This window comes from Eublepharis macularius, chromosome 4 (assembly GCF_028583425.1).
Source record: "Eublepharis macularius isolate TG4126 chromosome 4, MPM_Emac_v1.0, whole genome shotgun sequence".
NCBI classification, from domain to species: domain Eukaryota; kingdom Metazoa; phylum Chordata; class Lepidosauria; order Squamata; family Eublepharidae; genus Eublepharis; species Eublepharis macularius.
In genome coordinates this window covers 118,543,725-118,560,001 of record NC_072793.1, presented here as the reverse complement: position 1 = coordinate 118,560,001, position 16,277 = coordinate 118,543,725, and the positions used below count along the sequence as shown (strand labels likewise).

The 16,277-nt window shown below is 43.3% G+C and overlaps 1 protein-coding gene across 1 annotated transcript in view; it reads left to right on the top strand.

Annotated features, from left to right (window-relative positions):
• DNAH12 (dynein axonemal heavy chain 12) overlaps positions 1-14,807 on the top strand; it is a 176,388-nt gene extending 161,581 nt beyond the window's left edge. Inside the window, exons 68-74 of the mRNA XM_054976049.1 lie at positions 699-887; positions 5,149-5,252; positions 9,946-10,150; positions 10,357-10,494; positions 11,704-11,795; positions 12,833-12,900; positions 14,436-14,807. Coding sequence (XP_054832024.1) covers positions 699-887; positions 5,149-5,252; positions 9,946-10,150; positions 10,357-10,494; positions 11,704-11,795; positions 12,833-12,900; positions 14,436-14,626 — 987 coding nt within the window. The 3' untranslated portion in view covers positions 14,627-14,807. The remainder of the gene's footprint in view (positions 1-698; positions 888-5,148; positions 5,253-9,945; positions 10,151-10,356; positions 10,495-11,703; positions 11,796-12,832; positions 12,901-14,435) is intronic.
• Positions 14,808-16,277: the final 1,470 nt, after the last annotated feature.

Below are 16,277 nucleotides of genomic sequence, written 5' to 3'. Positions count from 1 at the left end.
ATTAGTTTCACTTGTATTCAATAGCCATCCAGGACAGACATCAAGATTGAAGGAACTTAGAGCCTTGCTACAAGTGACATGTTACACGTGAAGGATAAAGGATCATTTTCGCAAGTCTTTCTGGGAACTGAAGTTCCTCTCCTACACCGCTTTTCCTTTTGTTCCTTCCCCTTGCTGTGAGAGAAAGCCTGCGGCAACAGCAACTTTTACAAATCGTTTCTCCAGTCACAAGCCTGCTCTCAATGATCTTTGGGGCAGGCAGCTGCAACTTTCTCAGCTTTCTCCAGAGCATTCCCCACGCCCCCAGCAAGATGATTTGCAAAAGCTGATGTTACCCTATGCTCTCTCTGTCTCTTCAGGCAGCAAGGGGAAGGAACAGAAGGAAAAGCGGTGGGGGAGAGGAACTTCAGTTCCCAGAAAGACTTGCGAAAATGATCCTTTATCCTTCACGTGTAAAATGTCACTTGTAGCAAGGCTCTTAGTGTCTGTACTAACTTATTTAACACCTAGGAAGATAACAGAGTCGTTTCCCCCTTCCACTCTCCCACCAGATGCAAACAGAACCAATCAATCACCTCAACAGTACCTGCCACATTTGCCTGTCATTGCACCAACTTCACTTAAAGGTTATTAGAGTTCTTAGTATCCAGTTCTGCTTTTTCTGACCCACTTGATAAAGCTGGTTTATTTTGTTCTAGAATCTCCCTTTTAGTCAACAGCCAGAGATATTTGGATTACATGAAAATGTAGATATCTCAAAGGATCTCCAGCAAACAAAAATCCTTTTTGAATCTCTGCTACTAACACAAGGAGGGAGTACACAAGGCGGGTCCTCAAGTGGTGGCGATAGCACTTTGTATGAAATTGCAGATGACATCCTCAGCAAGGTAATAAAACCAGATAAATTCATTATTTATTGTATGAAAACACCAGAAACTGTTCTGCTGCTGTTAAACTGCTTCTCTTTTTTATTGTTTCATACAATAAAACTGGTGAACTGGTCATTTAATGTAAAGAGAAATGTCCCTATAGAGCCACTGGCAGCCAGGAAGAAACAGAGCTAAGCCCCTCAACTCTACCAGTGCCTCAGGGGTTGCTTGTCTCAGGAACAGTGATAATCAGTTTATACAGCTACTGCTAGTTTGTAATAATATTAATAGTTTGTGGGAGGAAGCAATGGTTGAACAAATGCCTATTGTGGGTGCTGCTGAGATGAGTGGCCCCACAGCACTGGCTTGTAGCACTGCATGGACCTCTTGGCTTGCCTTGCTCCAGAACTATGTTCACTTCCCAGTCCACCCTTGCATAGTTTCCACCCCTCCTCTCCCTCACTAGATGTCTAGACTTCACAGGATGAACTTTCCTTGGGAGAAAAAAAGCTATAGATGGTAACAATCTCATATCTCGGTGTTCAGACTCAATAGATATTAGGGGAATGCTAAAGCAAGTAGGCACTACTAAATTCGTAGCAAAATCAGTCGTTACTCAAAGTCTACAATCTCAAAACTAATGCTTCTTGTTTCTTTTATCTAGACACAAATTGGTTTCATCCCCACTGTGGCACACTGGTAAAATACACATTGCAGATACTTTGAACTGCAAGATGCCCACTTGGTCCATACTCTCTTGACAGGATAACCACTTTGTATAATGCAACAGCAAGACTCAGAGTAGTATTGACTAGGAATGTGCAATTCGAGTTCGAAATTTGGCAAAATTACTTTATTTTACCTGATTTGGTAAAATTTGGTATTACGGTATTTCGGTTTAATCCAAGTTTACCGAATTCGGGAATTGCAGCAGTGTTGTTCCTTGCTGTTTCTTCTCTAAGGAACAGCAAAGAAATACTGTTTCCTGCCTTTTTTACTATATGGGAGGGAGGAAAGGGGGAGGAGTGAGTCAGAGGCAGAACGGGGAAGGGAGGGGGACTGTGAATGGCCAATACTTGCCACAGCTCTCCTTTTCTCACCAATGGGATTCTCAAGGAGAGTGCCTTTTAAAAACTGCTACAAGGAGTTAAATAAGGAGGCTTGCCTCCATTTTACTGTAGCCTGGAGATTGAGAGAAACTGCTTGCTGCTGGTGGCTGTTGGCTTTCTTTCCTAGACAGCTTTGGACTGTGACTGGATCCTGCTGCCCAGTGAGTGGAATGGATTCCTGGCTGCTATCTCATTAGATAGTTGTAGACTCACTTTTATTTGCTCTCTTTGCGGGGAGGGGGTTTGCCTGGTGTCTAGGAGGGATGGAAGGAAGGGAAAAATTTTATTTTGCATTTTAAAAACTGCTTTTTTGCAGTGTGCATGTCGGGCTTTGGTTGGGCTTTTGTGTAGGGTGGGGGATTTGATTTCTGTCTTTTGTTTTTTTTTCTTTTTATATTTTATTACTAACAATACAAAAGGAAAGAAGGGGGGCAGAGGGAAGGAAAGAAAAAAAAACAGTACATAACAACACAGACACTACATCTACAAATAATGCTTTCCCTTCATACTGCCATTGTTTAAAATCAAAACTTTGTAAAATACTGTTAGATTGGTAGACCTTGCAAAATACAGATTATAATCAAGATTAGGTCTTCCTCCCCCCCTGGGCCTCGGACGCAGTTCTCTCTGAACAGCTGCAGTCGCCGTGCTCGTTCTCTCCTCCCCTCCCCCTTCAAACTTGGAATCCTTTTCCTCTTGTTTAGCATCTTGCTGGAACTCTTGATGCTGACCCTCAAAGTCCCTTAGCTGATCTTCTGATGTTATCTTGTAAGCTTGGTCTTTGTAACTAAACCAGATACCTTCCGGAAATAACCATTTGAACTTTATTCCACGTTTCCTCAGAAGAGCTACAAACGCTTTGTATTTAAATCTTCTTTTCCGAGCTAAGAATGGAACATCCTTCAATATCTTAACCTTATTACCCAGAAAGTCCAGATCCTCATTGTATGAATTATATAGGATAGTGTCCCGAATCCTCTTAGATGAGAAGTCAATGATGATCTCGCGAGGCAGCTGACGCTTCGTTGCATATTTTGAAGAAGCCCGACGGACTTCCAAAATGGCGCTTTTTTACTCTTCTTTAGTTGCCCTCGCGGGTGTCGCCAAAAGTTCCGAAACCAGATCCTTTAAATTCTCATTTTCCTCCTCTTTCATATTCTGGAGACGCAAAATTGTTTGTGCTCGTTCCACTTGTAGCCCGATCAGCTGGTTCTCCACCAGCTTTAGTTCTTTGTTTGTCGCCCTCACGAGTGACGCATTTTCCCGAGCAGACTTCTCTGCCCCCCCCCCCGCTGTTTCCTTAATGGTTTTCACTTCGCTCTCAATTAAGCCAACCCTTTGATCTGTTTCATTTAGCTTGTCAACAAAGGGCTTTATGGCTTCAATCACCGACCGCTTCACCAGATCCTCAAGAGACTCTCCTTTTCCCTGCAGGGCAGCCGAGATTGACTTGCCCAAAGCGGGACTTTGCTTTTTCGTCGCCATTTTAGGGGGGGAGACCGCCGACCAAGTTCTGAAACTCAGTGAGGGGGGGGAACCCGAGCCTTCTTAGCTTCAGATCCCACCAATCCTTCACGTACACTTGTAGTAACAGAAGGGATTCGCTTACTTACAGGCTTTCGCCTAGTTCTGCTCTTTGCCGTTCTCCGTGGCCCGGCTGCACGCGATGTGCTGCGCAAGTCTGCCGGCCTCCGTTGGAGCAAACGGGCAATTTACCCCCTGCATTGCTTTCAGGGGGTTCTTCCCGCGGTGCCCCGGACCCTGACTCCCTCACTGGGAGTCCTGGGGGTTAACCCTCGCGGGTCAACCGCCTGGTCAGGCTGCTCGGACGTTTCCTCCCGGACCTGCGGAGAGGAGCGTCCGACATGGCCGGGAAAATGAAACCGAATCTTGATTTCTGTCTTTTGAAGTTGGTTATATTTACTGTTAATTTTGCTGCTTGTTCTTCTGGGGGAGCCTATTTTCCCCTGTTGTTGGGCTTTCTTGGCAGAAGTTTGTTTTTTTTACTGTGTTCTGTTTTCTGTTGGCAGAGAAGTTTGGTTTGGTCAACTGTTCAATTGTTGGTTGTTCTTCTTCTGGAGGGGGGTGTTTGTTGGGGTGCTTGGTTCAGTTTGTTAACTTAACCTAGTGGTGTCTGGGTGTACTTTTTGCGTATCCTGAGAGAGTTGTGAAGTGTGAACTTTTTAAAAATGTTTTTAAGATAGAATAGTTGTAGGTTTCCCCCATAGGGAATAATAGAGATTAGAGGCCGCTGGAGACACATTTGGGGGGGCTATAAAATGGCCCCGGGGTCCAATTTTCATGAAAATTGGGGGGGGGGGTCACTTAGTAGTAGATCTCACACAAATTTGGTGAACTTTGGTCCAAAAATGCCCCCTTGGCCACCAATAATTTCCAAATTCAGTTTCTCATAAGAAACAACGGTCGAACTTCACCGAATTTGCTCGGTATTACCGAACTGGAGAATAAATTTGGTATTCAGGAAGTACCATTTCCCCCCCAGTTTAGTATTACCGAACCAAACTGAATCAATCAATTTTTTTTCAGCGCACACCCCTAGTATTGACTTGTGCCTCATTGTCTCCTTTCTTGCCACATTTGTCTGTGCATCTATGGAGCAATGTGGAATAAAAGTGACAAGAGACAAGTCAACCTTGTTTACATCAGAATAGGCACCAACGGCTTATCATTTTGAGCAGCAAGCTAGTGTACTACATGAGTTTGGTTCAGAGACAGGATCTGGGGTAAGGTACAGGTTGACCAGCTACTCTTAGCATACTTTGGAGAAAATAACTATTTCAAATACATCCTTATTTAAATTTTATTTTTACTGTGTCCTTCTATTCAGATAAATATTCCTATTTGAAATGTTTAATTTAAAAACTTAGTTAATATTGGGTGTGATCCAGCAATCTGTCAGTAGATGGCGCTGATGAGATCTTGCCTGCTTTCTCCTCCCCTCAGTAGTCCCATCCTTTTCTGAATTATTATTGTGTTCCCTAGAGGACAGAGGGTGGTAGCAATTTGATTGGGTGACAATTTAACATTTGATTGTTACTTCTGCCATTTATTATGAGTTTTTGTCACAGTTTGTTTTAGTATTAACATAATTATAAATTAAATTTTGAATTACATTATCAAAATGTAAGCAAATATGTCAACATTTCTAGCTTCCAAAAGATTTTGACATTGAAGCTGCACTACTTAAATATCCTGTGAGATATGAAGAGAGTATGAACACTGTGCTGGTACAAGAGATGGAGCGCTTCAATAAGTAAGAGAATTATTATTTTTATTGTTGTTGATGATGATTATGTATTTTTGGTCTGTTTTTCAGTTGATGCACATTCATCTTATATGGATTTTATACTGTGATGGCACAGTTGTATTGTAGACAGAAACTAAACTGTTTTAGAGCAAGAGCAAGAGGTTGCTGTATTCTACCAATCATGGTAGAGGCACATTAACAAACCAAGGGGACAGATTATTGGGAAAAGAAGAGGTACAAGTTGAAAAAAGGAAGAGGTGACCCAAGAATACCAGAGAATTATTGTTCCAAAGTTTAGCAGCCAGGGTAGAAATCTAAGAACAGGATTGCTTTCTTCTCACACTGGAGAAAACTAAGCAGCAAGTAGCCCCCAAAGACTCACATTGCTAAAGGAGGCATGAGGAAACCAAGAGAGAGAATTAAATCAGCCTGTTTTATATCCCAGAATATGTAACCAGAAATATTTACATAAAATTCAGGTCAGATGTAGATATATGTTCCAGCCCCATGATAGGCAACCTGTGCTCAAGAGGTCATTGTGAATGTGGGGTAAAATATCACTTGGAATGGCAGTGTAATATTTAAAATACTATTAATCTTAAAGAAGCAGGTTACAGTCAGTTTTAGGTCCGTAACCATGTGGGTCTGCAGTAGAACAGCAGAAGTGGAGTCCAGTGGTATCTTAGAGACCAACAAGATTTACAGGGTATAAGCTTTTGAAAGTCAGTGCAGTCCTAAGGGGCACATAGCAAAGGTGTGCAGATGCTCATGTGACTTCTGCAGTGCTAGTCTGCTTCCTGAGGAATTTCCACAGGGAGATCTGCCAATGGGTGAACCCAGCCAGGCACAGGCAGCAGAGCAAGATCTTCAGTCTCCATAGAAATTCTGGTAGCATCCACCAATCACATAGCAGCTGCCATTGACAGCTCTGTGAGTGGCATCTACAGATGCAGCCAATCACTGGCTGTGAATGCAGCTGCTGCCTCTTAATTCCAGTTTCTCTCTCTCTCTCTCTCTCTCTCTCTCTCTCTCTCTCTCACACACACACACACACACACACACACACACACACACCTCAAGAACCAGCAAGCAGCAAGGAAAGACGCTGCAACTGCAGCACCCTGAAAGATGCGCTTGACTCAAGAGGCCCCACCCCCCAGCTTGGAGGGACACCCACCCCAGTGGCAGACAGTGCACCACCCCATTGCTTGTGAGGACCAAACTGGCAGCACAAGTGCCACTAAGTTGCAAACATCCCTGCTCTGAGCCACATACATCCTTCTCCCAGTGAGGTAAAAACATAAAGGCAAAGCAACCAAAAAAAAAACCTAGACCATACTTGAACTCTACAGCCCTGACACTCAGGACCATCCCCCAGGGTTAGAAGAGGAGGTTGCCAAGGGACATGCCAGCAGGGACTAGACACCCTACTGCAAGTCTGATGCCACCACCAGCCACATGGAGGAGGCCAAATAATATCACACAGATCAGCACGTCTTGGTGGAAAGGCACTGGGATGGCATAGCTGGGGCTTCTGGTTCAAATCCTTGGATCTGAATTTCCGTCCCCCAGCAAACAGCAAAAGGGAGAGCAAGATGACTCATCTGATGGGGCACCCCAGAGAGCCATCATTTTGCCCAGGATATAGCTCTATAGCTCCCTCTCTGCCCCAGTGGCACCCTAGAATCGACCTTGAATCTCTCCCATGCACTAACAATCTGCATGGCTTATCAGACAAGACCAGTGCCCCTCAGAGGCCCCTCCCATTCCTCAGAGCAGCCACACAGTGTCTTGGACAACCCTCCAAGTCACACCCAGATCCCTGCAATATATATGAGGGGGGGAATACCAGAACCACTCCAGCATTACTACTCCTGAGCCAGAGCCCACTCTTTCCCTACAAGGAAGTGGCCAATGGGGCGAGGAGTTCGGGCAGGGAGGGGCATGGAGCTAGTATCATCCACACCCAAGCAAACAAGGAGAGAATTGTGGAAATCCCAGCCTTTATTGAGCGGCCAAACATACAGAGGGTGATTGGATGCAGGTTGCCAACTCCCTTTGTCCAATAGAGCAACTGTGCCTGTGTACATGGCTCCAAGGAACCTTTCAGAGGCAGGTTGAGCAACCCTTGTGTTGCTTGTTTGTGAGCAAGGCAGACTAGAAGGTTGAATGGCTGCCTGAGCTGGGCTGGAAATGTAGACTGAGAGGATTGCTGGGAACTATGATGGCCATGCTCTCAAGTCTCCCTGTTGGATTGCCACCTGCCTGAAGGAAAACAGAGATATCAGCAATGGCAAGGGGCTCAGCCTGATGCAAGTCGCAGCCAGATCTGCTGCTCCTCAGGAGTGTCCATGGCACCACAGGGATTCATAAGACCTCACTGAGGCAGATGCTGCTGGCATTCAAATGACACTCATCCCGCAAGGAAGTACTCTGCAACTGTGACAGCTTTATGTGCTGCTGCTGCTGTATGGAGCTCTGATCCTGCAAGGGAATGAGTCCCAGGGTTACTTGGCAACCTTAACGAGGAAGTACAGACATCCAACTCCCAGGCACCCTGACCCACATTTGTGCCCAGCCCTATGCAGAACTGGAAGCATCCCTGCCCCTGTCTAAGAATGCTCTGCCAAGTACACTTTCCTGAGAGCTTGTCAATTGTTAGACATGGGGCATGGAACTTATAGGGCCAGATTCATGCCATTCCCTCCCCACAACATGCCACTGACCTTGGTTGGGGAGGCAACCATTGTGAGAGTGGTGCCCAGCCTCTTGTGAGGGGGATGGGGGAAGCAGATGTGGATAAGTCAGGGGGGTCCCCTTCTCTTGCTTACCTATGTCCGGGGTCTGAGGCTCACCCCCCAGACTCACCTGGAGAAGAGGACGGGAGACAGCCAGGACCTGGCAACTCAGCCACCCACACTGATGTCAGGGAGACCTGCAGCGTGGAGGGACAGAGCAAGGCTGTTGCCATTGCCATAGGCATCAGTGGGGCAGTGAAAGGGGGCCATGCCAGGACCCAGGTGGCCATGGAAGGGACTGCCCCACAGCTGGACTCCGACTCCGGCTACGGGGCCCCACCCACCCTGACAGCCAGAGGAAAGATAGAGACGCCCAAGCGACAGCGAGTCTGACAGGGCAGGTGGAAGCCAGCCAGCTCCACCCACCAGTGGGACGCTAGGAGCACAAATGGGCAGAGGGCAGCCAACCCCAGAAGAGAGCGTGGGGGCTGAGGCCACTGTCCGTCAAGTCCGAAGGAATGGGCTTCTACGAGGATAGGGCAGGGCCAGGAGGATAGGGAAGATGCCCTTCTCAGAGGCCCCCGTAAAAGAGCAAGAGAAGAGGAAGATGGGGTGGGAGTTGAGGAGCAGTTAGACAGAAAGAAGGCGAGTGAGTTGTTGAGAGCCTGAGAAGGAGGGAGAGAGGAGGAGGAGGAGACGAAGGAGGATGCTTCATACGAAAGAGAGTCCAAGAGGAGGCAAGAGGCAGGCAAGGCGTAGGAATGGACGAGAAGGTGCGAGGGTGAGGTAATCCCCCCCCCCTCCGGGCATGGACCCAATGCTGGCAGCAAGCCTACCAGCCACTTCTCAGAAGCCCTCCTCAGGCATTAAGGCGCCTCGTGCAGCGGCACCCCAACTGAGGCAGGGTGGGACCGCCTGCCAGGAGTCCTCATCAGGCGCTAAGGCGCCCAGTGCAGTGGCATCCCAACCAAGGCGGGGCGAGACTGTGAGCCAGAGGTCCTCAACAAGCATTTGGGCACCAAGTTCAGCTGTGCTCATGTGAGAACCTGACAACCTGACAGTGCATCCTTGCACCTTTGAAGCAAGCCTCCGAGACAGGTACAGAAGTTAAACATTCTGGACTTTGCTCTCCTCCAGGGATGTAAGTGCTAAGGGCTCACCCTCTTTTGCAAAGTGCCCACTCTGTACTTTTCCCATCATCAAGGTGCCTCATGCTCCTCAAGGTGCCAAGTGGACTTACACTTGGCAGAGAGTTCTGAGACAGCCCAATGCCACACACCATACATAATGAGTTCAGAGGCATCCTAGCTGGAGTTTATGTAGGGTGGGGGGACCATAACTGGATGTTGAGGAGGGGGCTTGGCTGCCACTGTGGCACAAGGGGATTGGTTGAGGCTGTGGTCCTGTGCTCCTCCAGGCCATTTGGGGGAATCCATGCAGGTAGAGGGGCAGTTCACTTTTCCCTTTGCTTGAGAACTTATGGGCTCCACTGTCTTTTTTCATGGCATAAATGTCTGCACTGTTTGTGGGTGTTAACCAATCTTGAGCAGCTTAGAAAGCTGACTAACTCACTGCCTGCTCCCCACTCAGCCCACCCACTCCCATGTGGGCACAGGGGTTTCTGCCCAAGGCCTGCTGGCAGCCAGCTGTGCGGGGGGCACTGTGGGTGCTCCAGCCTGGCAAGGCCCTGCTGGGGAGTTGCGCTGGAGTAACTTGGCTCACATTGACATAAGTGTGAGATATGCTGATGTAAGGGTTAGTTGGCAGCCCCCCCCCTTAGGATTGCGGTAATAGTTGTGTCTGGGATTAGTAGATACAGTGCAATCCTAAACAGAGCTACACTCTTCAAAGTCCATTGAAGTCAAGGAAGATATAACACTGCTTAGCATTGCATTGAATGTCTTGCAAAGTCATTTAAAGCTTGTTGTTTTACTGATCTCTGCCCTTTTCTGCACATTTAGTTTGATACGAACCATACGTACAACTTTGGTCAATTTGAAGAAAGCCATTAGAGGACTGGTTGTGATGGATTCTGAACTAGAGGCCCTTTGTGCCAGTCTCCTTATTGGCAAAGTCGCAGAGAACTGGGCTAAGCGTTCATACCCAAGTCTGAAACCATTGGGGAGTTATATCCTAGATTTCCTAGCTAGACTGAAATTTTTACAGGTATTGCAACACATTGTGTTACAAATTATTGTGAATTTCTAATTAATAAATTGCATTATTAATAAATATATTTTGAAATTTATCTTGAAAATCTAGCAAAAGAACTGTTTGCTAACATTATTTTGTAAAATATTGTTATCTATAGCTAAAATATTGTTATCTATAGTGTACAGTTCTGAAATATATTTTTATATTCTTCTTCCAAGGATTGGTATGACTCTGGAAAGCCCTGTGTGTTTTGGCTGTCAGGATTCTTTTTCACACAAGCATTTTTAACTGGTGCCATGCAGAATTATGCCCGGAAATATACCATCCCTATTGATCTATTGGGATATCAATTTCAGGTATCATTAAGTTGCAAGAACTATATTTTACAAAGTGGGACACTGATTTGTCAACAGAATATATTGGTGAATTCTGGTTTTCATAGATAGGCTTTGTACCTACATCTCTTTGTTGTGATAGGACATACTGTTTTAAAAATAAACAATATTACAAATTTGCAACTTTGTCTTATGCTTTAAAAATGGTAGGGTCAATTTGACTCCATTTATGTTTCTGTGGGGGGGTTGATGTTTTCAATGAGGGGTATTTTTGACCCCAAATATGAATTATGCATTGCTGAAGGAAGTATTCTTGAGGCCTGATATTTTTTCTTAGTAGCTAATGTCATAATTGAGAGAACTATCAAGTTTCCTTTATTTTTTTGCTGTGATATGGGGTCAGTTTGACCCCTACACCAAAGTAGTGTAGTCAGGGTTTTTTTGTCTTGGTATTAACAAAGTATTTGAATTAGTGTGTATGCATGCATCTATTTACAGATATCATGTGTTTGTGTGGGGTGGAGGGGGGTGATGGATCACATAACTATGCAGATCAAAAACTAGAGGAGGGAGGTTGTCACCCAGGGCTAGGGTACATGTTTCTGCCAACTCAAAGTAAGCCACAGGTTTACAAAAAAAAGGCAAAGTAAGAGAGATTATTGGGATTTACCTCCACATCAAATAAATAAGAACTTAAAGTACTCTGTTGAATCAGAGCAGTATCCCGTGGGATATATAAGCCCAGGCCTTCCCCCATCTGATAAATGAAGTGACCCTCATATTTGTGTTGTAGTTAGAGAGCCCATCCCTCATTCCCAGCTTCTGTCCTCCACCATCTCTCACCTGGGTGGTGGGGGGAAAGGTGCAGGGAATGGGCCTGGAGGGAAAAATCCTCCAGGACAAGTGTGCAGCTGGTGTGCTCCTGGTGTGCTGCGATGATTTCACTTCTGGAAGTGATGTCATTGTGCCACCGGTGGGCATGCTCCTGAACTTCACAGGGGCAAATTGTTGCCCCCAACAGGCTGAATTGGTCCACGTAAAGCACGGGAGCACACTCTCCACTGGTGCAATGACATCACCCCTGGAAGTGACTTTATCATGTCAGGAGCATGCACACACAAGAAAACTCCCCGTAACCCTAGCTGTAGTGTACAGGATTAATATGTGAAAAGATCAAGATACAAAGCAAAACTGCTTGTGGAAAAGGCTAATTAATTCTATTTCATTCAGGTTATTCCTCAGGATACTTCAGATTCTGCTCCAGCAGATGGTGTTTATGTCAATGGATTATTTTTAGATGGAGCTCGCTGGGACAGAAAAAAGTAATTCAGTAAATATGCTACTTATTGGCGCCTATTAATACACTTCCCCAGGGCTTTTTTTCTGGGAAAAGAGGTGGTGGAACTCAGTGGTGGAACTCAGGAACACACAATGACGTCACTTTGGGTCAGCTTGAACAAGGGGGGAGTTTTTAAAAGTTTAAATCACCCTTGGTGAAAATGTTCACATGGCCGGTGGCCACGCCCCCTGATCGCAAGACAGAGGGGAGTTTAGATTGCCCTCCAGAGGAACATTTTCAAGAGGTGCCAGAACTCCATTCCACCATGTTCCAGCTGAAAAAAAGCCCTGCACTTTCCCATGTTTCCTGCATTGCAATATACAACTTGTTACATTATCTTGACATCTTTTTAGTACTGAAATCATCTTTTGCAGCTAAAATACTCGCTACTTCCTCTGAAAAGGAATGTGGGTATTTTTTTCTGTTAATCAAAATTGTTTGTATAAATATGATGTGATGTTTGTTCATTTTCTTTACAGGCAAATTTGTCTGTGAAATATGGGAAACTAGGCAAACCTTTCTAACAGTTGTGGAATTCACACAACATATACAAATATTACTTTCTGAAAACCTTGATCTGACCTTTCATCTAAGTTCACCTAGTGCTAAGCAACTGGGATGGTTTCCTGATTGATTTGAATGCATGAATAACGCACACAGGAAGCTCCCTTAGCACATCAGACCACACAGAGCTCTGTACTGGAATAATCGTTTTAATGTTAGGTGACAGCTTGGATTATGCCTTCAAGTTCAGATTTACACCTTCAGATTGTGACAGTAACATTTGCCACGAATGCACAAGAGTAAAAGAAGTGTTTTATTCTTGATACTGGGAAGTGATTGTACAATACCTCCAACTTCCTCATTCCTTTTAGCTTCATAATTTTCTTTCTTCATATTTTTTTTCTGTTCCATCCACTTGTTTTTTCATACTTTGGATTTTCATGTATATTGTCATATGAAGCTATCCATGCTTTATTGTGAGCTCATTTTTCACAGTTTCTTCCTTTCTTTAATCAGAGGACTCCTAGGTGAGCAGTATCCTAAAATACTCTTTGACATGATGCCAATTATTTGGATAAAACCAAGTAAGTATACAATGATCTTTTGTAAATATTTGCTGCAAACAGTCTGACAAATTTATCTCACTATTTGTCTCACAGGAATACTGAAGATTCTATTAATTTTAAATTGTATTTTAAATTTGCCTAGCTCTCTTGCAGCTCTTGTCTATGCTACTTTTCAGAAATTACATAAGCCATAGAGGTCTAATTTATAATTTAATGTTGTTATTTGGCATAGACTGCAAATACAATCTATTCTTTCTCTGCTAGCACTTCTCATGTTAATTTCACTAGCAATACATTTCATTATAATGTTGGTTATAACAGAGAACCTCAGCAGAAATATTTTTCATTTGCCAAGCGTAACAATGGTGATGTTTTTTTCCAAGTTTTCCTTTTCTTAGTCTATCTTTCCTAGATAATAAAAACACAGTAATCAAGATCAGTGCATTATAGTTCAAGGACATTTCCAGATGCTTGAAATAATGAGAAGCAAAGGGTACCCTACTCTTCAAGCCATTCATCTGATTCTTTCTAAAGAGCACATTGTTAGCTATAATATACTGTTATCAAAAGGCCAGAGTTTAAAGGCTAAATGTGTGAAGAGTTTTGGTACATTGCAAGTTCTTAGTTAAATTAACAGAGTTGTAACTGGGTTTTCTGTCTACAGATAAGTCAAATATTCTAGGGACTTGCATCTAGCGTACACTTAACTAGATAGTGTGCAAATATCCAGCATTAAAGCAAAATTATTTTCCATTAGTATATCTCTTATATTGTAGTGTCTTTTTAACTATTTAGAAGATAAAGTTTGGAAACTCGTGCATTAATCAAGACCTTACATATGTAGAAATTTAGATGTGTGCCCAAGCTTCCATATGATCTACTTATGCTTCAGTATCAGAGGCAAAATAGATGAGCAGTATCTTCATTGGCTGAACCTTGCCAGCTTTTCTGTTTGCTCCTTCTCCCTCTTGGCTGTCTATACCTCTTTCCTTCTCACTGCAGCCTCAGCCTACATGGTTTTCTTCATGCAAATCCTACAATCCCTGTTGCAGCCTTTTCCACAGCTAAAGAAGTCCCTCCTCCTGTTTCACCACTGGAAGAGTTAGGAGCCAACCATATGTGCTATATTTGTTGCTGGACAGTGTCATTTTAAACTGCAAATAGAGAATGGAATGCTCCTGTGCGTAGCAAGAAATTTCCTCCACTGTCAAAGCCAACATGTTTGGAAAAAAGCTAAACCAGGATCTTCTTCCTGGCCTGCTAAATGTGCATGTATAAGAAAGTTATTTTTCATAGGTGATATCATTCAACTATTTGCTCTCCTATGTGCAATCTGAAATTATACAGTATGGCTTCTTGGTTTTGTGTCTTAGTATATTTATTGATCAGACCCACTTGGGGATCTTAAACACTGTGGTCTGTATATTTAAGTAAACCATGAGAGTTCTCTAGTGTTTACCAAATTAAAACACAGTAAAGTTAGTATTACAATTATTTAAACAATATTCAGTTTTTCCTGCAACATAATAAATCTTATATCTTGTCTTTTGAAGCAAAAAAATCAGACATAAAGAAGACAAATGCCTATGTCTGCCCACTCTACAAGACAAGTGAGCGTAAAGGAGTTCTTTCAACAACAGGACATTCTACTAACTTTGTCATTGCGTTAATGCTAGAAACTGATAGGCCAGTCCAGCACTGGATTAAGCGAGGTGTTGCTCTACTCTGCCAACTGGATGACTAATTTTACTGAGTTCAGGATCAGATTGGACAAAGAATTTGTGTTTGTATTCTTTCCCAAAGTATTTGTATTCTTTGCCTAAGAAAGGAACTTTGGTACAGACCTTTTTCAACAGATTTGGACTGTTGAATTGTTCTATGATGTAACATTTTGCTGCAAATAATTAAATGTCATTGTTCTTCTATGTAAAGTATATATTTATTTTTTATGTCTTGTGTAATAATAGTGTCAAATGTCAGTGTACAAAGTTGTTGAAGGGTAGCATTTCTGCTCCTTGTCGGTAATATACCCTCCGAAGTCTAACACCTGTACACAGTTTATATATTAGATACTATTTGCAGATGAGATGTTAACCAACTGCATTACTGAAATAACTTTCAGTGGAAGAAACAGATGTGCATTAAGGGGAACATGGGTCCATTCCAATCAACACTAAGCAATTTTAAATCCCATTGATTTCAGTAGAGGAAAATAAGTATGATGTTTGTTAAATTTCTCCCATTGAAATCAGTGCTGATCAAAAGTTCCTAACTGGTTGGGTATTTTTCTATGAGTTTTATTACATAAAAATAATATCTGGCCAAATTCTACTTCTGAAGGTAGGACACACAGAGCAGGGCTTTTGATGCAAATCTAACTGCTGGGCAGGCTCATTGGGGAGCAGGAAGTGCTAAACATAGTCTGGTCCCACACCATTTAGGACTTTAAAAGTAAGACTTGGCATCTTAAATTGTGCCTGTAGATCTTTTTAACACTGGCGGAATATAATCTCTGTACAAGTACCCCATACAATGTTAACAAACTTGCTGCTCCAGTTTGCACCATCTGTTGTTCATGAAGTCTTCAAAGGTAGCCCCACAGAGAGTAAATTTCAGTAATCTGACCTAGCTGAGATCAGAACATTATTTATTTAGGTGAGTCAATATGATCAGTGCCTGGGACATTTAATAGACAATATAATAGGGTATGGATTGCAGAAATTTGAAAATGAGCAGAAATTCAATACAAAGCTGTTTGGTACAATTTGTATGGTACAATTGTACAAGCTGTACTGTACAATGTAAAGCTGTGTTAAACAATTTAACATGACATATTAAACAGCGTGGAAACTGCCCATTAGGAGCATACTCACAACGACAGACAGTACGCAGTTGTATAGTCTACATTCAATATCTGTTTACCCGAGCATCTCTCTGAACCATTTTCTTACAGCATGACCCTACAGCTAGATCTTGCTTCTCAAGGAAAGCTCACAGGCGATATACCAACTAAAGTTGGTTCAAAATGCTACAGAACCACAAATGAGATTTGTCCTTCAAAAATGAAGCTGTTAACCTGCTTCTTTGGAAAAAAGTGCACTCTCATCTCGAAAGACTGACTCCTTAATTTCTGTCTGCATTATCAACCAATAGCATCTCAATCAACTGGACTGAGCTTCAGTTTGTTGACCCTAATCCAGCTCCTTATGGCTTCCAAGCACTCTTCAGAACATCCACTGACTTGCTTGATTCTGATGATTATGATATAACTAGAGTGCGGTGTCATTAGTATGTTGATAGTTTCAGGTGGGTAGTCATTGTGGTCTGTAGTGGAACAAAAGCAGAGTCCAGTAGCACCTTAAAGACTAACAAAATTTTCCAGGGTACAAGTTTTG